Source organism: Rhinolophus ferrumequinum, chromosome 9, assembly GCF_004115265.2.
Source record: "Rhinolophus ferrumequinum isolate MPI-CBG mRhiFer1 chromosome 9, mRhiFer1_v1.p, whole genome shotgun sequence".
Classification (NCBI taxonomy): Eukaryota; Metazoa; Chordata; class Mammalia; order Chiroptera; family Rhinolophidae; genus Rhinolophus; species Rhinolophus ferrumequinum.
This window is the reverse complement of record NC_046292.1, coordinates 1,067,709-1,094,145: the sequence shown is the minus strand read 5'-3', so window position 1 is coordinate 1,094,145 and position 26,437 is coordinate 1,067,709. Positions and strand designations below refer to the sequence as shown.

The following is a 26,437-nucleotide window of genomic DNA, read 5'->3' as shown; positions in this document are numbered from 1 at the left end:
TGGCGCCCGGGGGAGGGGAAGGAGCCTGGGAGAGACGGGGGCTGCGGGGGTGGCCCAAGTATGGCGGCCGTGGGTACTCTCAAAGTCCTTTATTGTACACTGTCATCTGTGTGGGGGTGGGGTGCCAAAGGACTAACGGGTACAGAGCGAAGTAGATAAATATGCCAAGCTTTTTCTGTTTTTCTTTTTAAATCAGGCATTTATAAACAGGAGAGCATACATTAATTACATAAAAATAGTTCTCCGATAGTAGAGTAAGTCATCATATTGTCATTAGCAGCAGCGAAGGAGAGAACGGGCCGCGATGCAGACGCTCCTGGCGGGTACAAGGTAGAGCTGTGTTTTTTTCCTTAACTGAAAAAAAATGTCGTTTGTGACTCCTGGCTCTGAGCAAGCACAAGCCGCCGCCCCAGCCTCCAGCCTGGTGGGGCGGTGGGAGGGGCGGGAGGCCCACGCAGAGGCGGGCGGGCGGCGTGTTCTTCCTCAGTTACAAACAACCCAGAAAACAAGACAACTGCCAGGTGAGAAAGGGTTTCTGAAGAAGGAGCCACCACGCACACGTGTGACACAGTGTAAGGGAGTATTTACAGGGCGACGCTTGCACACCGGCGAGTTCCACACGAAAAGCAGAGTATTCTGTGTATGAGTTAGCTGCTCCCGAGATGTGTTATTGCTGTTGTTTTTTTTTTTTCCCTTCGTTAAGTCTTCTTTCAGCATAGAAATAATGAGTAATTAAACTGAATACACAATCATTTCGGTAGTGGGTGTCACACACAGGGAGGCGACAGCCTGCAGGATGGATCCCTTTCCTCCCTTCTGGAACCATCTGAGCTGCAGCTGCACCCACAGGATGCAGGTCTCGGGCTTGGGGCCCTGCAGAGTGGAGCTGCACCCCGAGGATGGAAGTGGCTGGGGGTCCCCCGCCCCTCCCACCTGGGGAGCTGCCCAGAGAGGCCCAGCTGCTGGTGAAGGGAGCACACCTCGTCTGATTCCCACCCCACTGGCCCCGAGGGCCTGAGGAAGGGCGCGCCTGAGGGGACAAGGCCTTTCCAGGGCCTCGTCTTCTAAGCTCTAGGGGACAAGCTGCCACTGCATATCCAGCTCTTGCCGACATTTGGGGACAAAGCCAGCTAGTGGAGGCATGGACCTGATTGATGGCAGAGACATGCAGGTGACCGGAGAGGACAGTGCAAGGGCAAGGAAAGACGGTGCCCTCACACACACCTTAGAAAAGTTTATCTCCCTCTGGAGCCTGGAAACTCAGAAGCAACCGGGGTAACCCGGGCGGCCTCGGGGACAGGTCCCAGGGCCTCTGGTCTCACTGTGACTTTCAGACTTGGCAGAGCACAGCCACACAGAAGCACACCGACACACTTAAAGCTTTGCTCCAACTAAACCATTTAGTTTCCCTTAAAGAAATGACTGAAAAAAACACAACTCTGGAAAAACAAGGCTGAGCACAGCATTCTGAGTGTTGCATAACACAACCGACCCTTACACGACACGGTAATAATGCCCATCGGTGGATATACGTATGGCAGGTTAAAAACTCCATCCATGCATACAGATTTAATAACTGCAAAAGAAAAACAAAAGCAAAAAAACACAAAAACCCAAACAAACGCTGCATATACATGATGTCCCTTTTGCATTGCACTTTAGAAGGGGGTCCAGCAGCCCCTGGCCCCCCCAGTAAACCAAGGCAAAACCCTGCAGAGGATGTCGCACCCACGTCTCCGGCGACCGTCTGCGCCTGCACCGGCCGGCTCCGCCTCCGTGTGCGTGCGGCTGCGCGGTGTTAGAACGGTCTCAGGCGAATTCCCGTAGGATATTATGTAAATAAATACCGCCGCTTCAGGGTGGGTAGCGCCTCTTGTCTACTGGGAAATCATGTTCAAGCTTGGGCGTAAGAAACCTTATACAATTTGCATAAACAGTCGCGAGTAAACGAGATTATTTGGAATAAATGCAAGTAACTTTTTTTGATAGTGGCAGATTCAATCGCTACTGAAGACGGGTATTTGGGGGTAAAAAGACGAGTCAGGATTTGCTGTACAAGATGCTGGAAGGCACAGAACTACCCCCCGAAGTTCAGTTTTTGCATTTTCGTTTTCCCTTGTTCAACCAAGCACCAGAGGGGTTTCCAAACGCTCGAGCACTGAGGATGTGACCTGCTCTAGAGATCGGTTTGCAATATTTGAAGAGTAAAAACCTCAGTTAACTGGGGAATAAAAAGAGAAGGGAAAATTTTGACAAAGTGCAGTTCTAAATATACGTTTAAATGAACAAACAAACAAAAAGAAAAAGTGAAATAATGCTGTTTTGTTCCAATGCTGCAGCCTCAGTCCCAAGATGAAAGAGCGGTGTTTGCTCAGCTAAGGGGTCGCCGTGGGTGGTCAAGCGGCACGGACCATCTTCTGTCACCTCCCCGACAGATGGCGGATGGTGGCCCTCGGCGCAGGTGCAGCGTTTCTGAACACACCTGCTGATGGCGACAGGACGGCGTGGCGGGCGGGCGTAAGGCGGCAGTGTTCAGGCTCACCGCGCGCACGGCGCTTTCTTCGCTCTTCCCGGCGGCAGCACAGGAGACCTGGGTCCATGTCGCTGAAAAAATAGACTCTGGAGAAAAACCTTTCCTGTCCTCATGCAGCCGTGGGCGCAGATGAGCTGTGATGGCTTCGCGGGACCAGGCAGCTGCCACCCCAGCTCCCTTATTGGGTCCTCAGATGGCGTCACGTGTTGGTGGGGCTTTTAAAAGTTAGTCATTAAAAAACATGTTGACTTTTTCTGAATATCAAGTCTCCTTATTGGTTTTAAATAGCTTATAACAAAAGTGTAATGTTAGAATGTTCCAGCAAGCAGAGGCCAGACACAGCCACCGAGCTGGCCTTAATTCCGGCTGCAGCTGCGGACCCCGCTTGCACACGTGAACTTGGCCAGTAGAAAATTTTGCAGTGGATTCCAAAAGTATGTGGTTCCAAACACTCGCTTGGTTGTAGGCACAGTAAGACATTGTGCTATATGGACTGGAAAGAGGGCAGGCCCCACGACACACGCAGAGCTTCCAGCTGGCGGCTGGTGTGGCGCTGCCACCCTCCCCCCTCGGTGTCCGCACCGGGGCAGCAGGCAGTGGGTCCGGCTAGGGCTCCAGCTCAGCCGCGCTCTCGCTGCCCGCAGCCTCCGGGCGGGGCCGCGGCCACAGCTGCTCCTGCAGCTCCTTCACCACCTTCTCCAGATGTTCGCGGGCCTCGCGCTCACGCAGCAGGTCTGCCCGCAGTTGCTCGCGGTCGGCCTCCGCGTGTTGCAGCTTCACCTGCAGGTCCTCGATCTGCAAGGACACCGTGTGTCAGCAGTGCCCCACCCGCTACACCCACGTGCCACCTGGCCCAACCCTGCCTTGCCAGGACGCAGGCTGCTGGTGAGAGTGCCCAGTGACCAAGGCCTGGGAGAGAGTCTGGACGCGCTCCTGCCACCAGCCCAACACGCTGAGTCCGAGAGGTGGGCGTTCCCCAAACCGCAAGGGCATTAGCCTCCGATGCCCACTGCCCAAGCCAGGACCTTGGGCCATCAGTGAGGCCGTGCTCACTGCGCGCTCCCGGACCCTGGCTGGCAGGGCCGCCAAGACTTCCCAGCCACACGGCTCTGCCCCCGGCTCTCCTGCACTGGGCCCTGCGTACCTGGGCCGAGTACTTGGCGCGCAGGCGGCCGGCCTCGCAGCCCTTGTCGCACACCCGGACCTGCCGCGCCTGCTCCAGCTCTCGCTTCAGGCGCAGCCGGGCCTCGTTGGCCTCTTTCATCTTCTTCTCGTTCTCTGCGCGGAGGCGCTCGATCTCCTTCCGTAGGTTACGCTTCGCCTCCGTGGCTTCCCGCAGCTTCTCCTTCTTGGCCACGCGCAGGAATTCCAACTCCTGGGACACCAGACTCGGGGTCACCGCCTGGCCCCCACCTCCCCGGCCGCAGCCGACCGGACACGTAGCTGGCACACGCCCCCCGTCCCCCGCGGCACTCACAACCTTGGGAGGCGCCCCATACCAGGGCTCCCCTCTACCTTCACACGCCTCCTGCCCTCCCGGCACTCTGACGCGATCCCACAAGGTCCCACGTCCTCTGGCTTCTTCCGCTCCCACTCCCACGGGCTCCGCTGCCCTCGCCACCACCTACTTGTGGGCCTGGTGTCTGATGGGGTCGGAGGCTGCAGGGTGTCCTCCCATGGCTCCTCCCCCAAAACCCCGCCGTGCCTAGCCCCGTAGGACTTCCTCTCAGCCAAGGGTTTACTCGGGCTTCTGGTGGCCTCAGGCATCTCGCCAAGGGCCCTGGGTGCCCCACGCAGCCAGATGGAGACAACCCCCTCCCATGCCCTTCGCCAGCTCCTTATCAGTGACTCAGCCCCTGCAAACATGCTTATGAATATGCATGTGGGAAGTCACACCTCCAACCAGAACCAGGGGGCGGGGAGGTCCTGAGCCAGAGCCTACTGCCTGAAATTCACTTAGGGGAGGGCAGCAGGGCTGTGTTGTGCTAGCAACCCACGTGTGAAGCTGTTCCCCCCTAAGCTGCTAGACGCCAGCAGAAGTGTGAATCCAGTTGACACCAGGGCCTATGGGGCCAGGCAGGCCACAAAGCCCCATGTGAAGGCCCCACCCTTCTGGAGGCCTGGGAACTCAGCCTTCCCCACTTGACAGAAAAGAAAGTAGAAAGGTGGTGTCCAGAGACTGGCTGCAGCTCAAGGACCTGCTGGAGGCCCCACTGTCTGTCCTGCTTGGGGTGAGGAGGAGGTGGAGGTGGGGCCCAGACAGCTTCAAACCACCAGCTCCCTCTTTAAAAGAAAGCTGTCCACAGTCACATCTGTGGAATCATCTAGAATGCAGGGAATAGCGGTGGTGTGTGCAAGGGTGTGCACGTGTGTCCGGAGCCCTGTCCTTCCCAAGCCAGGCTCGTGGACGGACACCCTGCACCGCGCCAGCACACTCGGTGCTGGGAGGCCCGAGGGCACCCCCTTCCAGAGCACAAAGCTTTAGGAAGCGAGCCTGCAAAGCACTTTCTGCAGAGCACACCTGGAGGAGTGGAGAGGAGCGGGCGTCTCGGGTTCCTCCCACCGCAGCACAGGCACGGCCAGCTCTGGCAGGCAGGTGGCACTCACCTGGTGCAGGCTGCGCTTGGCCTGGAGCGCGGCGCTCAGCTTCTCCTCCTGCTTCACGCGCATCTTCACCACCTCGTGCAGGAACTTCTCTTTGGCCTCCTTGGTGTCAAGGCCGCCCTCCAGAGCCTGCCGCAGGTGCTCCAGCTCGGCCTCCAGCCCTCCGCTCGGGGCCTCGGCGGGGGCGGCAGCGTCGGGAGCAGCAGGCGGGACGGGCGGGGCGTGCACACCTGGGGAGCTCAGGTCCTTGGCAGAGCTGGATGAGGTAAAGGACGGCGAGGAGAGCGAGGAGAGGGAGGAGGTGACTGCGGAAACAAACAGGGCACAGGTTACCAGGCGCTCACGCCGCAGCTCGGCTCCCAGGAAGGGCGGGCCCGGGGCAGGCGGCAGGACCGCAGGACACGCACATTCCTCCCTGCTCTCCACTTCCACCTCGGCCTCCGAGTCCTTCTCGTCCTCTGGGGCAGCCGCGGGCACCGGCGTCTCTGAGGCCCCGGGCGGGTCCACCGTCAGCTTCCGCTTCCTGGGCTGGATGCAGGTGGCGAGGGGCTCAGGGCCCCGGGTGACAACGGTGGCACATGGTGGGCTGCTCACGACCTTCTGCTGGGCTGGCGGGGCCAGGGCCACATTGGGGGCCACACCCGTCTCGAAGCTCTTGTAGGAGTAAAAGCTGCAGGGGCGCAGGCACACTGGGGCTGCAGGCGTCTGCTCCACCCCCACGGCCCCCCCGCCTGCACTCAGCTGGGACAGTCACCCACAGAACGTGTGAAGGAGACACTAGCCAGGTACCCTAGGAAGCTGGAACACTGATGCTGGCCACCATGTCCACGATGGGCCATACCCAACTGAGGAGGCACAGCTAATTCCTGATGCCACAGAAAGTTCTAGATGTGCTCCCCCTGATGCCCACCAAAAAGACCAAAACTCGCAACGACCTTGCCCTAGCAGTTGGGGCCTGGGCATATGGCCTATAAATCACATACACACCATGCACACAGACGCCCATGATAATTCAAATGTGAGGTAGGTCCCACTGCCACGCAGCCCATGGTGACTCAGGTGGCAGGAGGGTTGCGGGAGCATCTGTAACAGGCGTTAGGTGCAGGCCTGAGAGTCATGAAACGCTGCCATGCACACAGGCGGGAACACACCCAGGTGCTTCACTGTCTGCCACAGGCACGCAACATTCTGCCCTCGGGCCATGTGGCAGAGTCCTGGCAGTTTGCTGTGAGCAGGACAGGATGACTGGTGGCACCAGTACTCAGATTCCCAGACGCTCCCAAACCATTGGTTTGAAAACACCTTTCCGGTCAGCTTAGTAAAGGAGCTGATAACCACTGACACCGAGGCAGAAGAGTCCAACGCCGCCCCACTGGACCCCAAGCATAGCAGGCACTGACCTGTCTCGAATCAGGGCTGGGAGGTGCGAGGAGAGTTCTTTGTCACTCGTAGAAACTGCAGGGGACCAGGGTCGGAAGGCTGAGAGGCGTTGGCGAGGGTGAACACAGCCGAGGCTCTGTCAGGAGAGAGGTGCCAGTGTCAGAGGTCCCGCCCCCGCCCCCACATGCCCGCACCACCCCGCCGCCCGCAGAACCTTGCTGGAGGAGGGGGCCAGGGTCCGCAGCCAGCCGGACTGTTTGTCCTTCTCAGAAGATGCAGGGTGCTGGGAGGGAGCTTCATCGGTTTTTCTTATGGAGACTGGGGGCTCGGAGGAGACCTGCAAGTGACACAAAAGTCCCATTGGCACCTCTGGCAGCGTCCATGCCCTGGGTAGGGTCTCCCCGCCAACACACTCAACCATGCACAACGCAACACATGTCCAGTGACGTGTGGACTCTGACCCACATGCGGGATCAGCCGGGCATCACTGCTGCTCAGGGAGTGGGGCCAGTCCCCACGATCACCCCGCAACTGCAGAGGCCCTGAGAGGGCGCCAAGGACGCGAGTGGGTTCTCAGTGGGGACTTTAGGGGACTGGCTCTCACCACAGCCCTGAGGATGCGCTAATTGGTGACGAATCAGCTGGCAGGAGCCGAGGACCCTTTGAGAGTCAGTTCAGAAGCGCCCCTACCTCCCTGTGCCGGGCCACCAGTCTGGGAAGGGGCAGCCCCTAGTGAGTGGGCAGGCTCGCTGGCCAAGTGTGGGGCCCTCCGTAGGGCAGCCCAGAGCTTTCCAGGGATGTCACCCAGCATCTCTCAAAGTTCTGGATTTCACCAAATAGAACTAATTTTGAAAACTGCTTCTGAGCCTGAGGCAGCTGCACTGTGAGGTGGGGTGCGGCCCACTGGGATGACCCCACCCCAAGGAAAGATTTTCAAAATAAAGGACCCCCTTCCCAATGGGTGAGCTGAGCTCTATGAGAAGTCCTTCACGTTTCCTCAGTCGCACTGTGTGACGCTGGGGTCTGAGTGGACTCCTGGGCGAGTATGAATGAGAGCAAACTGCCCGAACCAACTGTGCGTTTCCCAGGGACACATGGTCTCTTCCTGGAAATGGCGCGGTCATTGGAAGATGGATGGTGCCCCGTCCCCCAGGCTGGGATCTGAGCAGAAACTACAAGGGGCCTGGCTATGTCCAAGAGGCCCGGGGGACACCCAGGGCAGCTGGCCAAGGCACAGCCACACATTTAGGGTGCAGGGCCACCGGGACAATGCTCGGTCACTCCCCCAGGGCTGACCTCGGGAGGAGAGGATGGGGGTAGCCTTCCCACTTCCAGGGACACTGGAGAAAATACCATCTCACAGAACTTGCCCTGAGGGGGCTTCCTTGGGGGTGGGGGTGCAGGGGGGGCAAGTGGTCAGTTAAGGCACCCTGTTCGCCAGGGTTGTCACTAAGAAACAAGAGACATGGGACAGACTGAACCCTGGGCGGGGGGGGGGGGGGGCCTGTGGACTGAGGGCTCCAGCACGTGTGCACGTGCGCGCGCGCACAGGGCCTGTACCCCCCAACCTCCCGCCCCGGGATAGCCGTGGGCCCCGTAGCTCCTCTCGGGACAAACGGGCAGGCGCGGGGGCCCAGCAAGCCTCACCCCAGAAAGCGTGTAGCCCTCAGGTCCCAGGGAAGACAACGACCCTGGACACACGACACCAGCAGGCCGCACTGGCCTTTGTCCCCACACAGAAGCGGCTGCCCTGATGGCCCGCAGCCCCACAGCTGAGCCAGGTGTGCGCCCAGCTCCTCACGGATGTTTCAGAGGTGAGCCCACAGAGAGCTGTGAAGACCGTCGTTCAGGAAAGACAGAGCCACTCTACATTGTTTGCTAGCGGAGACCAGTCCTGGTGACGGCGGGCGGGCCCGACCTCCGCCTGCACTGTCTGGACCCTCCCGCCAAAGCGCAGACTGGGTGGGGGTCGGTTATGCGGCAAGGGTGGGGCTTCCTGTCTAAGCAGATAGGGTACGGGAGGAAACAACCTGGGTTCTCACCAGAGAAAAGCCACAGGCTCGTCGCCAGCTGCTGCTGGTTCCAAAAAAACCTCAGGGAGACTTGTAGAGGGCGTCGCAGGATTAGGGCTGCAGGGAGGGCCACCCCCACCTTGCAGGGGGCCCAGAGGCCCAAGACCCACCCACATGGCAGGGGGCGGGGCACACCCTCAGGGACCTGTTCAGGGGCTCCACGTGGACACAGCACTCAAACCCGTCCTGTTAGTTCTGGAGAAAGGACCAGAGGCCCCCCTGCTCCAGCAGACGGGGACATGTGCTGCCCTAAGCGCTGCTCTGAGAGGCTAAACTCAGCCGTCACTCAGAGGCCCTTTGGCCCGCCCACACTGGCCACTGTGGCTCGGAGACCAGGAGGGAGGTGCTGGCCCAGGAGCACGTGCCCAAGTGGAAGCCTAGTGGTCCCACTGCAGCCACTGCTATGCAAGTGTCCCTGTGCCCAAAGCAGGTGGTCCTGGCAGACTGCATCCCCACAAAAGAGACTACACTTGGGTCCCTGAACTCCCTGCCGAAGGGCAGGCCCCAGGCCAGGCCAGGGGCTGGGCAGCAGCACCTGCCTCCCCCAGGGGCACCAGACCTGGGGGAGGGTCAAACAGCCCCTGGGGGGCCTGACACGGCTGACGAGGGGCCAGAGCCACTGTCTGAGGAACCCCTTCCAGAGAAAGCAACACCCACTGACGAAGCCTGGGGTGAGGCTGCGGAGGGACACAGGACAGGAGGGTGGCCAGGTCTCGGGGGCAGCCAGTGCTCGCACCCATGTCGGCCCAAAGCTACAGGCACAGGGACAAGGGCGGGAGGAGGGCTGAGCCGGGCGGGGGCAGGGGGTGCCCCAGCAGGAGCTGCTGGGCAGACCACGTGGGACACAGCAGAATTCTCATCCACTTACCCAGACCCAAGATCACGCAGAGCCACACATGGCTCCATAGGGAGAACAGCGAGCCGGCCCCACGGCCACCTGAGTGGCCCCACAGCCCCACGGTTCGGTTCACGACTGGGCCTTCAGCGGCCAGCTCGGCCACGTGAGGCCTTGGTGGGCCCACTCCCTCACAGGCCCTTTCAGAGATGCCAGGCAGGAGGGCAGGGCGGGCAGAACCCAGGGCGGCCCCCAGGCAGGATCAGGCATCCTCCTGGTTCTCAGGACACCTTGAAACCTCGTTAATGCCTCATTGTTCATTAAAAGCCAGACAACGGACCCCAGACCGAAACTCTTTTCCTCTAACTACCAACACGGGCCGATGGTCCCTGCCTCGAAATTTCCAACACAGGGGTTTGAGTCAGCCTTTGCAGAGAGGGATCATTCCCCCCCAAATCAAAACAAGACGCCACTGGACACAGCCCATATCCACTGAGAGTCAAAGGGCCCTGCGTCCTGCAGCACCCAGGCCTGGTTTAGCAGCACGGGGATGACGACATGGGCCCCAGAGAAGTTCCCGTGACACTTACGGTTGAAGACACTGCACCACGTGGGGTGAACGTCTGCGGGAACAGGTAATTCCTACCAGCCATGGCTCAGCTACTTCCTTTTGACCAAGAGACCGGCCGACAGGCCTCAGAGAGAAGGTGTCGGTGCTAGAAGGAGACGGGGCCAGGCCGGGGCCCCCCAGAGAACCCGAGAGACCATCATCATTTCCCAGCGGTGGTGGTGGGGGAGGCCATTGGGTCCCAGACAGAGAAGCAGCGCTGCCTGTGCAGCTGGGCCTGAGGCAGAGCCCATGGGAGCGAGGGCTGGGTTAGCACTGTCCAAGTAACCAGGACCCAGGGGCATGGGAACCCTCACCAAGGCCCAGGTGCCAGAGGGTACCCAGGCAGGGGACAGGGTCCCCGGCACACACCCTCCACAGCATGGGTGACCACTTCTTGATTTTCATTCATCAGCAAACAAAGGACCCACCCAGTGGGTGGCCATCATAGAAATCCATTCCTGAGGTGTATACTTCACCTGAGGCGCTGCTGCTGGCCTCCAAAAGGTTCTTCACCCTGGTGGCCAACACACAGAGAGAGCCCAAAATGCAGCGTGGAAAATGCCAGACCCAGCACCCGGCAGAGGCCGCATGCCAACCACTGTCCCACCACTGCCACGCCTGCCCAAGTGTCAGAGGTGATGCATACTGCAGGAGGCCCTAGAGAAGCACCTGGAGTGAAGTTGGCACAAGTCCTCCACCACAGCAATGGAGCAAATGGGAGAAAAGCACCTTCCTGTGAAGTTCCAGTCACCACTTGTTAGAGGACAGCACTAGCCTGGGAGCCAACTCTGTGAGCAGCACAGTATGTGTCCACCGGCCCCTCTGGGGAAGCTGTGTGATGCCAAGAAGATCATCAGCCTCCCACGGAAGCAGCTTCATTTCTGGACACCTGACCACCACGGAGCAGGCATGAGCTCCATGACATCAACCCAGAAACCATGTCCGTACTTCAGAGATGTGAGCACACACCTTCCTGGGCCAGCAGGGTCCCCTACATGTATGTGCTACGCTGTGGAACACACCTGCCCTGCACCCCTCCATCAGCTCTCCTGCACCCCTCCAGCACCTCCTCCGTCACGTCCTGCACCCCTCCAGCACCTCCTCCGTCACGTCCTGCACCCCTCCAGCACCTCCTCCGTCACGTCCTGCACCCCTCCAGCACCTCCTCCGTCACGTCCTGCACCCCTCCAGCACCTCCTCCGTCACGTCCTGCACCCCTCCAGCACCTCTCCCGCACCATCTCCTACAAGGTCGCAGCCAGTGAGGAGCAGCACGCTGTGGAGAACCGCCAGCCTCACATCTGACTCGGAGCAGCTACTCACCCACACAGCGTCTGCACCGTGTCTGTGGGCACACAAAGTCAAACAGTAGAGACAGACTTCCCCATCAAAGGCATGGGCAGGCTGTGCTAGGAGCGGGGGGAGCGGCCCAGGCTGTTCTGATTTGTAGAAAGAACCTGGGAAGTACCAAGGTTGACACGGGGGAACAGTACCCACGTGTCCTGCACAGGAGGCAAAGGTGTGGGGGTGAGATCACGCAATGCCAACCTCCACCTGGACAGGACACGACCCTGGGGGCTGGCGGCGAAGTAACAGGCTCACGCTGACCCCTAAGTCCTTCCAACGGAAGGAGTGGTCGTCCCGAGAGCCCGCCTGTGCCTACATTCCTGAGGGCAGGGCAGCATGCGATTCTGCTTCCTGGCCCAGAGTGGAACCCTACTGACTTGCACCGCTATCACCTTCTTTTCTTCAGGGCTGAGCAGTGGTTCCTTAAAAGGACGGACCCAAATCTCATCTCTGGTCTTCACACGTCCTTCTTACACTCTCTGAGTGGGGCAGTCCATGCCACAGAGAGCAGCGAGGTCCTCGCCACCCGAATCAGCATTGCCACGAAGGGAGGCCCCTTCATGTCTCTCACAGCAAGGGCTGCTTTTGTGTGGCTTCTCTATGCTCAGCTGCTTCCTTTACCATCGCAGAGGAACCTACAGACTTGAATGTCTAGAGTCGAGGCTGCTAACACGTGTTACGGTTTTGCTGAAGGAGCGACAACAGAGCAAAGGCCCAAGCCCCTCCAGTCCCCCAAACAGACCGAAGCACAAGGAACAAGAGAGAACACAGAAGAGCGGGGATTCATCGAAACCAAAACCTTCTGTGCTTCAAAGGACACAATCAAGAAAGTGAAAAGACAATCTGCAAAACAGGAGAAAATGCTTGCACATGAGGGATCTGTATCCAGGATACATAAAGAACTGCCAGTCAACAACACACGTACACACAAAACAACTAAAAAAGGGGCAAAGGACTCAAACGTTCTCCAAACAAGACACCCACCCAGCCACCAAGCATGTGAAGAGATGCTTGGCAGTGAGACACCTGCCCTCCCACGAGGGGGACACAACTAAGAACACGGAGAACAGTGCGTGGTGGCGAGGACTGGAACGAGAGCCTCATGCGCCTCGGCGGGAATGGAAAAGTGTGGCCACTGCAGAGATACTGACAGCTCCTCAGAAAGTGACCTGCAATGACCACGTCACCCAGCAATTCCGCTCCGCAACAAAGACCCAAAAGAACTGAAAAGGGCCTCAAACACCTGTGCTCTGAATCTGCAAGCTGCTCCACTGGAGGAATCTAGCTGTTTCTCACAACTCCACGTAAGCTGACAATTTTGACAACTCAAAAAGTTGAGTAGAAAAAACAAAGAGGTGCCATGTCACACCCATTAGGGTAGGGTGCCTGTCATGTTTTAAGAAATAAACATACGAGGTGCTGGTGATGACATGGAGAATTAGGCCCCTCATGCTGCTGGGGGGAGGGAACGAGCTGTGGCCGCGGTGGGACGCAGAGACAGTCACCACGTGATCCAGCAACTCTGCTCCTAGGCACGATCTCACGATTGCTGAAAACACAGGTCCACGCAAACACATGTACACGAGGGTTCACAGCAGACAAAATGTGGAAGCCGCCCAGTGACCATCAGTGGGCGTCGGGTAAATCGTGTGGCCTGTCCCACACTGCAGTGGGACTCAGCCTGAATCAGGACCAAGGCGCTGCAACATGGAGGAACCCCAGAAACGAAGCTCCGTGAGAAGCCAGACACAAAAGGCCACACAGCATGTGACTCCATTTGCGTGAACCGTCCAGAACAGGCACATCCACAGACAGGAAGTGGGCTCCTGGTTGCTGAAAGCTGGGGAGCGGGGAGTGAGAGCTACTGGGTACGTACAGGGCTTCTTTTCGGAGTGATGGAAATGCTCTATAATTACATAGTGATGGTGGTGGCGTAGACTAAAAACCACTGAACTGTATTCTAGGAAAGGGTGAATTTCATGGTATGTAAATTATATCTCAATAAAGCTGTTATAAAAAAAACTCTTTTAAAAAAGTGAAATGAATTGTTAGTTGGAAACCAAACTGCTGAGGTCACTGGCTTCCCCCGCCTCACTGTCTGCTCAACACGGGCAGCACAAGAAGCCGGAGGAGCTCTGGGAGCTGCCCCGGGAAGGAGACGCCTGCACGAAAGCAGCCTGGGGCCCGGCCCCAGGCATGTCACCGGGCTGCGAGCGGCCCCCCCTACCACACACAGGTTCTTCAACACGAGCACCAAAGCACCACGTGGCTTCACCCCGAAGGTCGGATTTCACAAAACCATCAGGAAAAGAACGCCCCACAAGGGCAAGCCGCCCCAGTCCTTGTAACCAGGGTATCCCATGGGCCGGTCCTGGAAATGCCCACCACCCGGCTCTATGCTGTGGCCACAAGGACGCCAGGGAGGGCGGGGCCTGGCCTGGTGCAGACCCCTGCGTGCTCCCACTGAGCCAGGGGGCCAGCCACCAGGAGTGCAGGCGGCTCTCAGGGAGGGGATGAGCAGCTGGCCTGGGGTAACATGGGGGGGGACACGGGCTCCTGGAGGCTGCTCCGTGCCAGGCCCTGGGCAAGATGGCGGGGCCGGCGCCTGCTGAGCGCCCAGCAGGGAGAGGGCCCAGGGTAGCCACGTGGTCCCTGAGCTCCATCCTAGCTGGCTCTCAAACCTGGTGCCAAGTCACAGGTCGGGCAGATGGCGCTGCTGGCGATGGCCACCACACACAGCAAGTGGCCAGGAGGAGCATGCCCGAGACCCCCCACCAGACCCGAGACCCCCACTCGCGAGCCACCGGGCCAGCATCCATGCCCTGCCCCTCCCCACTGCTCCCTGACCCTCTGCCCAACGACCCAGGTCTCCTTTGCAAGGACTTGGCCAGACGGCTTCTCCCAGCCCCCAGGGGCAGTGTGTTCTGAACAGGCGACTCTGGTGTCGCCTGTGGTTCCATCACCACCTTACGAATTACTCAGGAGACAGGGCAGCCCCTGCCCCCAACCTCAGGGACCCCACACCAGTGAGAAGCAGCCTGTACCCCCAGACCAAGGCCTCAGTGCAGCAGGTGATGAGATGTTCTTATAAATCAGCAAAATCACGTCCGAGTATAATGGAGCGTTTTTTAAAAACTTACAGATGTCGTATGAAAACCACATCTAGGAATCTTAATACAACACATCTATTTCCTAACTCACGCAAAAGTTAAAAACACTTCTCTTTTCAGTGGGCAGATTTTAACATGGAATTCAACTATGAAGTGACATTTCCAGTCACAGAGTAGCTGCAGATTTAGAACAAAACTTGCACTAGGGACTCATGTCACCCAGATTGTGGGTGAAGAATAACGACACACACTTGGGACTTTATCACATCAACCCACTGAGATTCCCAGTCCCCGGGGCAGGAGCCAGGTGGGTTTCATCCCCCAGCGCAAGGACAGGTGGGTCAGGGCTGCAGGTGTGCGCATGTATGTGCCCCCAGTCCAGCCGAGCTCCAGGCCGGGCTGGGGGAGAGCACGGGGACGGTCACAGGGTCCTCTCCCTGGCATGCCTGTCATCTCCCTGTCATTCAGCCATCACCAGAAAAATAGCCGAGAGCACAAACGAAAACATGAAAACTTTTCATGGAAATGTCCAGCTGGGCAGCATTGGGCCCCCACAATTCCTTTCTCTCAGGTGTAGCTGTCACAATGGCTAAGAGGGGGTGGGGGAAGCACGCCGCACGCCTGCCTTTCAGCCCCACGTGTGGAGAGGCCTGGAACCTCCTCCACAACACACTCCAAATGCCGGAGGCAATGACAGGGCATCGCCCAGACGCAGGGCTGAGCTCAGGAGAAAATGTCCAAGTCCCTGGGGCCCAGATGAAAGAGATTTAAAACCTTGTCACGTGTCAGCTGTGCTGGCCCAGGGAGGCCCACCGGTGCCGGGAGAGGGACACCACTGAGTCCCTGCCCCACCCAGGAGGCCGGGAAGTGGGAACGGAAGTGAGAGAGGGTCCCTCTCGGGGCAGCACCACGAGACAGCCACACAGGGAGTGGGGAGCGGCCCCGGGGCCTTCTCCAACAGAGCAGCAATGGGGACGCTGATTGAGACATGGCTCAAAATGAGTAAAAACTAAAGCAGAGTGATAAAGAATAGACATCAGAAAAGACCAGGCAGATCGGAACTTTCCAGAACAGAAACAGTTCTCAAAGAAATCACCCAAACGCACAGCATAGGAAAACGAGATGAAAACATGAGACGGCTGCCCTGAGAGAGAAGTGAGGAGGAACTCCAGAAGAGCACTGGAGGCCACAGAGAACCTTCCGGAGTTGGGGAGGCGGGTCCTCAGGCTGCAGATGTAAGGGGCCCCCCCACTGGTCCTCCTTCAGGAAGATGAGATGGGTGGCAGCCTGACCTTTGGGGTTCACGTGCTGTGAGCGTGCACAGTGGTGCCGTGGCCCGAAGAGCCTCAGCTTCTCTGATCCGCTAAATCCCTACAAAAGTGACGCTCACAGTGAAGCCCTTTGGGGTCCCCAGAAGAGAGTCTGGGACAGCACTTGCCCAAAACACACAGCCAATCGCGGCCACCCCAGCCGACATGGACCACCCGTGTCTGGAAAGGACCTTCTACAGACAGCCCTGGGCACGGACAAGACTGGGATGTGTCACCCATCCAGAACCACCAGAAGCTGCTGGGACTCCAGCCGTGGGGAGGTAGCCCCGTGGCCCCCCAGAGCGGGAAGAGTGCTGCCCAAGGCCCAGTGCTCCGCCCAGTGCCCCCAGCACAGCAGGCATGGTGCTTGTTCCCTGGGGGGGGCGGGGCGGAAAGGGGGAGACCTGTGTGTGGCCTGAGGCACTGTCCTCAGCGGGGACACTGGATGCTCTGTGACAAGGTCCTGCAGAGCCTGTCAGCTGTCCTCTACAGGTGAACTCCACCCCTGTGCACAGGACCCCACCTGTGCAGCAGCCCCCATTCTGCGTTATGGCTGCTCCTGAAGACCTTACAGTTCAGAAACTGCAAAGCTACTTTTTTAAGTACCATTACTATTTTTCACACAATAATTCACGTTTAATATAATGCTTCATTCAAATGAGCTTATTTTCTGATTGTTGTACAGAAGAGGCAGAATAAGTTTACAAGACGACCCCAAACTCTAAAGTGAAGTGGAAACAACAATTTTAAAGTCATTTTGATTTTTTAAATTTAAGCAGGGCATCTCTTTCCCTACTTCCACTGCTAACAAACAGTCAGTTAAGTCTTCTCTAAGGAAACTTCCCCTGACGCTCACAACACCATGTGGCATCTCCCTCCCCAGGCCCCCTGGACCCTTGCACCACGGAGCTCCCAGAAGGCCCCAGGGGCCGAGACCACCCCCAACCCCATCTGTCAGAACACAAAGAAACCAGAGAAAGTGGGTGGTGGGCCACCATGCAGTCCCTTCTGCAGACGCGTGGGGCAGGTGGGGTACACACGTGGCCCTGGGGCCGTGCGGCCTCGGGAGGGAAGGGCTCACCTGCGGAAACAAGGCTGCACCCCTCATCGCCACCGTCCCTCCTGACCCCAGGGCCTCCCACACCCCCAAAGCCTCACTTTTAGAATCAGAGAACCAGATGGCTAGGGAGGGGGGATGGAATCTTCCTTTTCCTTTCAGTAACTCGAAAGTAACTGTTAAAAGGATTTTTAAAACACAAACAAACCCAGATCCCCAAGAACAATAAAGCTGTTTTGAACATCCACAGTATTTGTTTTTTAGGCTTATTTTAACCCTCCAACATGGTTATCGCTTTTTGGGGGTTGCTGAGCAAGAGGGTCTCTCCCCAGCGCCTAAAAGGCGGGCAGGAGAGGCCCTCACCAGAGACAAAGCTCTCCACCCAGAATGAGAGGAAAAGCTGCAGAAAGAGAAAAATGCGGACACAGCACCGGAGGCTGTGGTCGCAGTTCTTGGAAGGCGGGCGGCTGAGAGTCGGCCTTAATGAAAAGAGAACGGTTCACAGGACTGCGGGGGGGTGGGGCCAGGGCTCTGCTGCCCCACGCCTGACACAGCCGTGCCCCACACCGGCCCCACCCCGCAAAGGACCCCAGGAAGGGTGGCTCGTCCTCCTGCCCAACAAGCCTTTGACACAAAGAACCTACCAAAACACGGTGGGTGTGGACAGACCTGACCCAGCAGGGGGACGCTGGTGTCCAGATAAAGGGCCCTGGGCCCAGGCCAGAACTGCCGGGCACACGGGGAAGGCTAGGTCCTCTGATGAACTTTCCAGTGACACCAGTGGCTCTGGCTGAGCCACCCCGCTGCATGCAGCTGGAGCGTTTTCTCCCTAGCGCTGGAAGCAGCAGAAACATGCAGGGGTCACCTGCGTCCCACTGCTGACGTGCCCAGCCTGCTCCTCCCATGTCCGGCCCGGGTCCTGGCATATGTCACACCCACATGTGCTGCCAGGAGGTGTACGGGCTCCTCCGATGCCATTCTCGGTACCTCCCTGGTGTCCGAGCCTCCCATGTGGACGGCGGCTGCACCCTGCAGGCCCCGGTGACCCTCCGAAGGCCCCGAGCGCTAGGTTCTGCCCCGCCTCCTCCAAGGAGCTGCAGGCTTGCCTTGGGGAGGGGGACACCCTTCCCTGCTCTCTTTAAACCCACGAGGCACTTCCCATCCACTCCCATCGCCTGTGTCCCTGACTCACAGCAACACCTGCCACTCGGACAGGGACAGGGACAGAGCATGTGTGGGCATGCGGACCTGTGTACACACATGTGCACATGTGTGGGCATGCAGACCTGTGTACACGTGGGCACGTGGACCTGTGTACACGCATGCACACGTGTGGGCGTGCAGACCTGTGTACACGTGGGCACGCAAACCTGTGTACATGCATGTGCACATGTGGGCATGCAGACCTGTGCACGTGTGGCACACGGACCTTTGTGTACACATGTGCACGTGTGGGCACGTGGACCTGTGTACACACATGTGCACACGCGTAACACACAGTTGTCTGGAGTCCATCAGAGGTGAAAGGCCCTCAGAGGGGTGCTCTGGAAGTCGGTGTGGGAGGACAGTATGAAACGGGGAGGCCTGGCAAGGACTTGGGTGGCCTCCCCGCACGGTAACTTTTGGGGAGCTGTCAGCTCTGCCCCAGCCCTGGGGACCTGACAAGGCCTTTCAGTGTGGACAGAAACTTCTTTTGGCCCCAAATCCAGCCAGGCTGGCAACGTGGGCTTACGAGCGGCCCCAAGACAGGTCCTCAGTGGAAGAGACCGACGTCCCGCCCCCCTTCCGCCACTGTCTGGTCACAACGGTACAGGACATCGGCCCAGGGGCTGACCGAGGGCCAGACGCCAAGGTACTGTGAACCCCAGATACACCCAAAGTGGATTCAAGCGGGGCCACAAGTGGACCCAGGGTTCCTGCTTTCTGGTGACCTCCCAGGCCCTGCTGAGTGGAGGCAGAGGTGTTTCACTGCAGAGAAGGAGCCGGCAGGCAGGCTGGTAGACTGGCCGGAAGCGGCAAGGCAGAGGAGCCGAGGTGAGACGCCTGAGTGCTGTGCAGACACAGCTTCCGGCTGCTCAGCTTCCACCCCAAGATGCCTGACCCGACACGGGCTGTGTCCTGGCCACACTCCTCCCCAGGCACCATCTCACCCGCCACCCATTCCTGCGGGAGCAGCAGCTGGGCCTGGAGCTGCAAGCCTGAGCCTGCAGCGTCTTCTCACAGAAAGCCTCCACGCTCAGCCCTCTTCCCAGCACAAAGGCTCCGCCCCGCCCCACGGTGAGTCACGCATAACAGCTCAATGGTAACTGACACTGGCTGGGGGGGGGGGGGTTGGAGCCTGGCAGCTGGGGTCCCCGCCCAGCAGGGAAGCCGCCCCCGTGCCCCACAGCCCAGTCAGCTGTCAGCATGCACACACGCCGACGCCAGGTTCTGGAGGGTCAAAAGACAGAGCAGCACCAAGCCTGGAATTAAGTCCTAAACTGCACCCCTGGGTCCTGCTCCTATCACCAGAGTCCCCACTGCCACAACCCCAGTGGGCCAAGTACAGCCAAACTTGAGACGGACAAGTGCACCCTCTGGCAGAGACATGAGTCCAAGAAGAGCTGCCGCCAAGGCCCGGACGGTGGCGGCAAGGGCCCCGGGGTAAGTGAAGGAACCACAAGGCTCTCTGGACCCCACTCTGAGCACCCCGGGACACACAAGAAACGGGGACTTCAGTGGCACCCCATCCAACAAAACCACAAAGGGGGGGCTTGGAAAAAGGCAGCAAGAAGGATGAAGTACCTGCTCCAAACAACGGCCAGCCAGCCCCCAACTCCCATGAGGGTGATGCCTGCAGCCCACACCCGTCCCACCGCAGGGGAGCCCCCCTCCCGCAGAGCCCCATGACGATGCCCAAGCCAGGAGATCTCGTTTCTCTCCAGATCGGAGTTTTTCCTGGCCGGGCCCAATGCTCTCCCATTTAAAAAATCTAATTAAAAATATCCCCAAGAGGCGTCCACCGGCAGCGGACAGAGGCCTATGTCTGCACAGCCTCAGGCCGTGCAAGGAGCCAGGAGCTCTCCAGAGTCAGGAGGAGGGTGGGACCCAGAGCAGGAGCTGGGCCTCTGCTGGTTCTGTCTAATCCAGGGCTGGCTTCGTGGGCGTGCAACCTGCACGCGGGCTCAAGGCTGGGCTGTCGCCATCTTGGGATTTTGGCAATTTCATCTCGGATAAAATGGCATTTTACAAGAAGTCGCAAGGGACAGTGGAGCGTGCACGGAGCCAGGAGGACAGGGCACGTGGAGGAGAGCAAGCCGGGGCCGCAAGGGACGGGTGGGTGCTCCTGGCCCCAAGAGGCCAGGGTTCCCATCAGACAGCGGGCCGGCACCCCGCACCCCGCACTCGGCCAGGGCTCCCTGCCGCTGGACCCAGGCCAGAGACCGAGACGCGGGAGGAAGGCGACCCTGCAGCCCGTCCCGGTCCTGAGTGCAGGTCGTGGGACCCACACGTGAACCAGCACAGCCGCATGGGCTCCTATTTTGGTCCGGACACAGGCGCACGTTCTGGCACAAAACAGACGGTGCCATTTCAGGGATCTGTGTTTTGTGCCGAACACGCCACACGCTTTCACATGTGCATGGAACACTAGTACTGCACACTGGAGATGAGCAGTGACTCTTACGGCAGACATTTGAAGTTTTCAATCTTTCTGTACTTGGCATGACATTAAATAGCAATAAAACCCTCCAAGCCAAGTTGACAGACAGTGGGAGAGAGAACTTTTGTACTTGCTTCCTGGACAAGGGCCCGCACTCCTGCCGACACCCCTGGATGCACACTACCCACACGGGTCCTGCTGTAGGTGCCGGCGAGGGCCTGAGGGGCCAGGCCAGACTCACTCGTCCGCAGAAGAACCCAGGCAAAGGGCTTCCCAGAGGCCCACAGGGGTGACAGCCACACGGAGCCCACAGCACCTGCGCGTGTCACCGGGTGGCCACCCTGCTGGCAGTCTCGCAGCTGAGCCTCTGCTCACACTGGACCTGGGAACGTGGAAATCATTTTCTAAGCTGTTAAAAAAACAAAATCTTCCAAAGGAAGTCAAGCCCACGTGCTGACGCCTTCCCACACACGCTCAGCCGGCAGAGGCAGGGCAGGCAAACCCCTCAGACACCGGCAGAGCCTGTGCCGCGGTCAGCTTGTTTCCACAAAGACGGCTCCGCAGACTGCTGGACCAGAGCACAACACAAGGTCTACCACCAAAACTCAAGAATATTCCAGGAGGTCCGAGCATGAATAACATTGTTTCAGTGAAAGCAAAAATATTTTCTGCGCGCCTCATTCAAATGACAAAATAAAATCGTTTCTTTTCTATTGTCAGGAAGGTCTGGTTTTAGGATGATTTGTATAGAAAAGCAGAAGTGTTATCCCTAAACTCCCCTCTCCACACCAGCCACTGCAAGGAAAGTCACCCCCAGATGAGGGCGGCCGAAAGCCCTGCCCACTCCCCCCGCTGGGAGATCTCAGGGTGCAGGAGCCCTGTGCAGCAGTGCACCTGGGGAACCTCCAGAGGGTCCTGCTCTCGGCCAGGGGCCACATGGGGCGGGTTCCCCTGGAGGGCCTCTCAGGAATTGGCAGCCAACAGGCAGCATCGTGATGAGCAGGGGGGGTGGCCTCAGCCCCTCCCCTTTGCAGTGGCCACCACACCCATGCCTGCAAGGCCCTGAGAGAAAGCAGGACCCAGCACCGAGCAAGGAGGCTGAGGGGGGGTGGGGGTGTGGGGGCGGGGTCAGGGGAGGCGTGTGCAGAAGGGAAGAAAGACGCATGGTCATCACTGGCACAGCCAGCCCGACCGCTGCAGTCGCCTCTGTCCAGCTGCACACTCCCACCAGCAGGACAGGGGTTCCTAAAGGTCCCTCTGTGCAGGTCCCCCCAGAGTCAGGGTCCCCCCAGGGCAGGTCCCACTCTTGCCGAAGCTCTGGTCCTGGCCTTACAGCCAGCCCCAGCCACAGGACACTCTCGTCTGCTTCCCAGCCAGGAAGTGGAAACCAGCGGCCAGCCCCGCCCCCGCGGCTGGGTCTGTTTCGCTTCCTGGCGCCTCGGCCTCCTCCCAGGCTTCTTCACAGACGCCCTCGATGTTTTCTCTCCATAGAAACCGACACAACACTGAGCAAGCCCGAGTGGACGGGTGGCGCTGCCCAGCTGCAGGGCAGCTCAGAGCTTGAGGCTGACAAGGGACCAGCCACCACTGGTGCGTCCCCAGTGCTGGGGCTGGCAGACGGCTCAAGTGTCTGCAAACAGAAGACTGTGTTCTGAACGTGGAGACTCGGGGCTGGAGCCCAGTTCTGACCGGCACACAGGAAGGCAGGGCCCTGGAGTGGTTCCGGGACAGCACCCCCGTGAACTGACAGAACACTCCACAAAACGTCATGCGCTTTCTTTCACGCACTGACGGACGGGACACCGGTCTCCACGGGCTGGGCATCTAGCCGCTCCAGCCTGAGGCTGTCACTGCCTGGGGGTGGTGGACAAGGGCCCCTACCAGGCCCTGCCCCACAGCTGGGGAGGTGGCTGTGTGAGCCACCTCAGGCTCAGGGGAAGCTGGCCCTCAGGGACCGTGAGGAGAGCCAGGGCTGTGTGTGCCATGGGGCCTGAGCCGGGGGGGGGGGGGGGGGGGCACCCAGACACCTCAGACCACACCTGACTGGTCCTCTGAGAAACAGAGCAGCCGGCAGCAGAGACCACACTGTGTTCGGGGATCACTAATCAAACGTGTCCCCCCCTCCAAAAGGAACTGTGACACCTCCAAAGTGCAGAATTCTTCACGGCTCAGAAATGGGTCGGCTGACCCGAGACCCCCAAACGCTCCCTTACAGGTGAGCGAGCAACCGAGGACAGGCTCCAGGCCCTGAGGCTGGCGAGAGGCCCGCCCGGCCCGGGCGGATGGAGGCGGCTGGAGCTCAGGGCATCAAGCTTCTCACCAAGGCTGCCGGGCATGTGTCGTGACATCCCTGTACCAGGGAACCGGCAAAGGACCTGACCCCAGTGCCAGTGCCAACAGCAGCCCAGAACGTCCCCTTGTTTTCACACCCTGCCGCCCCCTTCCCTCACTGCATGAAACCAGGACCACCGGGCGGGCACAGGACACAGGACGGGTCTCCCAGGGGACATCCTGGCAAAGCAGCAGCCCACTTGGGGAACAAGAATGGGTGCTCTCCTGCACCTTCTCCTCAGCAGAGGGGGAGGGTGACCAGCAGCCCCTCCCCAGGCCCTGGGACAAAGGGTAGACAGCTGTGTTAGAGCCAGTGGGCGCAGGGAACACAAGCGTTTCCATGGTTTTGGAAAGCCCCGCCTCCCACCACAGTGACATGGCCGGGCCCTGGCAGTGGGGCTGGGCCTGCTCTGCTGAGGCCTGGTCACAGCAGGGACAGCCATGTCCCACTCCTGTGTCCACTTTATCCCACCACGGCTCTGACCCTCAACTCTAAGACTGGAGTTCAAATGACCTTATTAGGACGACAGGGATCTCCTGTTTTATTTTTAAAATACCTATACTGTAGCCTGTCTCCTCAGTGTTTTCTAGAGTGGGTTTTTCTTTCTAGAAGGTGCATATGTGAGGTGTCACATAACACGGCCTCCCCAGGACACTTCCGGGAGAAGAAAGGCCACCGCACTGGAAGGGCGAAGAGACCCAAGCACAACGCTGGACTGTTCAGAGAGGTGTAGTCCCCTGAAAACAGACCCCTGCAAGAAAGGCCAGGGTGCTGACGCCCTCCCTCGCTGGGGGTGACACGAGGGGGCCTCCGGAGAAGGGGCTGAGGTCTGCCCTTGTGGGGGTGCACCTGGGTGGAAGCAGATTCAGGCCAGCACTGCACACCTGCTTCCTAAGTGGCTCAGGGGCAGGGTCCCCACTCAACCTGCGCTTTAGAAGACCCCGCTTTAAGGCTGCAGGAAAGACACCCCGCCTCTCAGAGACCTGCCTGTGCCGAGGAGACCACTGGTGTACAGGCCCTCAGCTTCTCCTCTCAAAGGACATTCACAATGGGCCCAAGTTGGGGAGAAAGAGCCCTTGTGTCTGCAGGGCTGGGATGTGCGCGCTGGCCTTGGCGGGGGGACAACTTTCCGCCGGCCGCGCCCCTCCCCCAGCTCCCTCCACTTGCAGCTGGAGCTGTCCTTAGAGGGATGGAGGCATTTCCTGTGTCCCCTCCCCCTAATTTCCCGGCATTCTTGGCAAGCCCAGAGAAGAGGCAGCAAGAATAGGGAGGGGGCTGGAGCCGCCATCCCTCTCAGCGCAGAGAACTCAGAAGTGGGGGGAAGGGAGGACACACAGTGCCCAGAGAAGGCCAACAGGGTGACAGGGGCTTTCCCTGTGGTTTTTCTCCCTTTGGGGTGTCTGCATCCCGCAAAGCTGCAGCAGGAAGAGCCCACTGGGCACGCGTCCAAGCAGGCAGGGCTGGGTGCCCTCCAAGGCTGCACTTACGCCCCGACAAGCTTTCAGGGCGACAGCTGAAGGCGTGCTTGGTTGTGGGTGGACGGCCCAGCCTGGTGGACGCTCCTCCAGGACACAGAGGTGCCAGGGGGTGCAGAAGTCCAGGCAACTGTCCAGTGATTGGCCACGAAGCTCCCCTACCCCCATGAGGCGTGACACCACGGAGGTGGGGTATGGCCTGGGCCTCCAGGACTCCAGGCCCACAGCCACTCAAACTTCTGCGGTGGGAGGTGGGAGGTGAGGTCAGGGAGGCTGGCCGGACAGCCTGCAGCTCCGGGACACCGGCGCCACGGCTGCTCTCTCCCACCTGCTCCCATGGCAGGTAGAACGCCCGTCTGAAAGGCCCCGACCAAACCTGAGTCAAGAAAAGCCAGGATTTCCACCTGGTTCTGAACACTGTAGGTCAGCAGTAGCCGCGGGAGGGCCCCAGCATGTATTGTGATGTCCCCTGGGGGCCAGGTCCCTCCTGGGCTGCATCCCTTCTGGGGGTGTGGCAGAGCCTGGGAGGATCCCCTAGACCGTCCATCTGGGGCTGTCAGGAGGTCCTGGGTGTCTTAGGGGCACTAGTGTTTTCCCGGGGTTCTGGCCCTCGGCCCGTGGGGCAGGTGTGGGACTCTGGCTCGAGCTTCGGGGGGGTGGAGGCGATGGCTCCAATAGGGACCTCACTCCAGGGTGCAAGGAACACAGCATTCCCAGGCAGCTCCTGGGGGTCCAGCAGCGCTGTCCCTCCTGTGGGTACCTGCTCCCTGAGAAGGCCTGGACGACCTCTCCTCACCAACAGGCAGCGAGCGACAGGTCCAACTGTATAATAGGAGGCCCGGCTCAGACTGACCTAGACAAATGGTCCTCACCCCAAGGCCAGGGCTCACCTCCACGCACACCCCGGGGCTCAGCAGGGTCCCGCCCGGGCCCTGTCAGCAGGTACAGAAGAGGGAAAGGAACAGAGGGCCATCCCGCTGACGTCCGTGTCTGCATGGGACCAAGCTGTGCACCTATCAAAACCCAAAGAACCACAGCAACAGTCGAAAGACAGCCTGGACTTCTGGACAGCATGGGAAACCTGGCTTGTCTGGCACTCGCTGCCTGACCAGCCCCACGCTGCAGCAGGTCAGCCGGGAGCCCCTCGGGGGCACAGACCCCAGGGCCTTCCTCAGAGCAGGGAGCACAAAGCACAGGCTGGAGGACGTGCCGACAGTGCAGGCCCGTCTCCACTGGCGCTTCTCTTCAAACCGATTTAGGAGCCTTCGGGTTGCATGCCTGGCCCCTATAAAGGCCGCACGTCTGGCCCCAGGGCCTGTCTCAACTGCTGGACTGCACCACCTCCCAGCAATGACACGCACGGCCAGGCTGGGCCAGGCCGGGCCAGGCCTACTGCTCACCTCAGGACTCGACTGCAGCCTCCCTGCAATTAGGTGCGTCCACAAGACTCCACCCTGTCCTGGGAGCCACGCAGGTACCCAGCCTCGACGGGTACATGGGCGTGAAGACAGCTAGAGCAGCCCCTTTGGGCCACGAGGCAGGAAGCAGGCCCTGTCTGTGCGCACAAGTGTGCATACGATCGTCACCTGTGGCCCATGTCATCCAGCTGGAAACCGTCACGAGGGAGCCCATCACTGGCACACGTGTACTGACCACGCGAAAGGTCCGGATGCAAGAAGTGTTCAGTTTAGAAGGTTTAAAATAGTCTCTTTTTAGACAAAATAATTTCCATCCGTCAGAGAGACCCTCCGCCCAGCCCGAGTGACAGAAACCACAGGGCCGTGCTCTTTGGCTGTGGGTCTCCAGCCCGGCCCCGTGGGGGCTCAGTGTGTGTGACCCTGACACCGTCCTTGATGGGGAGCGGCAGAAGCCAAAAGGCGCCCGTTACGAACACATCGGGGGGCACAAGGGTCCAAACCCTTCCCAGTTTCCGAACAAGAGAAAAGCCTCACAGGCTGGGTCTGGAGTGTGTCAGGGCCCCGCGGCAGAAAGAGGCTTTTTACCTGTTCCACGTATACTCAGCAGCAGTACTGGCAAAGGTCATGCCAAGGAGAAGCAACCAGAACTGCAGCATCGCAGGCGAGCGGCTGACCACCAGAGGTGTGTGCGCGTCCTCGCTACCGCCCCATGCTC

General features: G+C 59.4%; 1 protein-coding gene across 1 annotated transcript in view; it reads right to left on the bottom strand.

The window, feature by feature from the left end:
• Window positions 1-349: 349 nt before the first annotated feature.
• The window catches only part of SKI (SKI proto-oncogene), a 64,218-nt gene continuing 38,130 nt past the window's right edge, over window positions 350-26,437 (bottom strand). The window contains exons 2-7 of the mRNA XM_033113697.1: window positions 6,732-6,854; window positions 6,538-6,653; window positions 5,545-5,807; window positions 5,141-5,442; window positions 3,678-3,908; window positions 350-3,328 (exon numbers count right to left, since the gene is read on the bottom strand). Coding sequence (XP_032969588.1) covers window positions 3,140-3,328; window positions 3,678-3,908; window positions 5,141-5,442; window positions 5,545-5,807; window positions 6,538-6,653; window positions 6,732-6,854 — 1,224 coding nt within the window. The 3' untranslated portion in view covers window positions 350-3,139. The remainder of the gene's footprint in view (window positions 3,329-3,677; window positions 3,909-5,140; window positions 5,443-5,544; window positions 5,808-6,537; window positions 6,654-6,731; window positions 6,855-26,437) is intronic.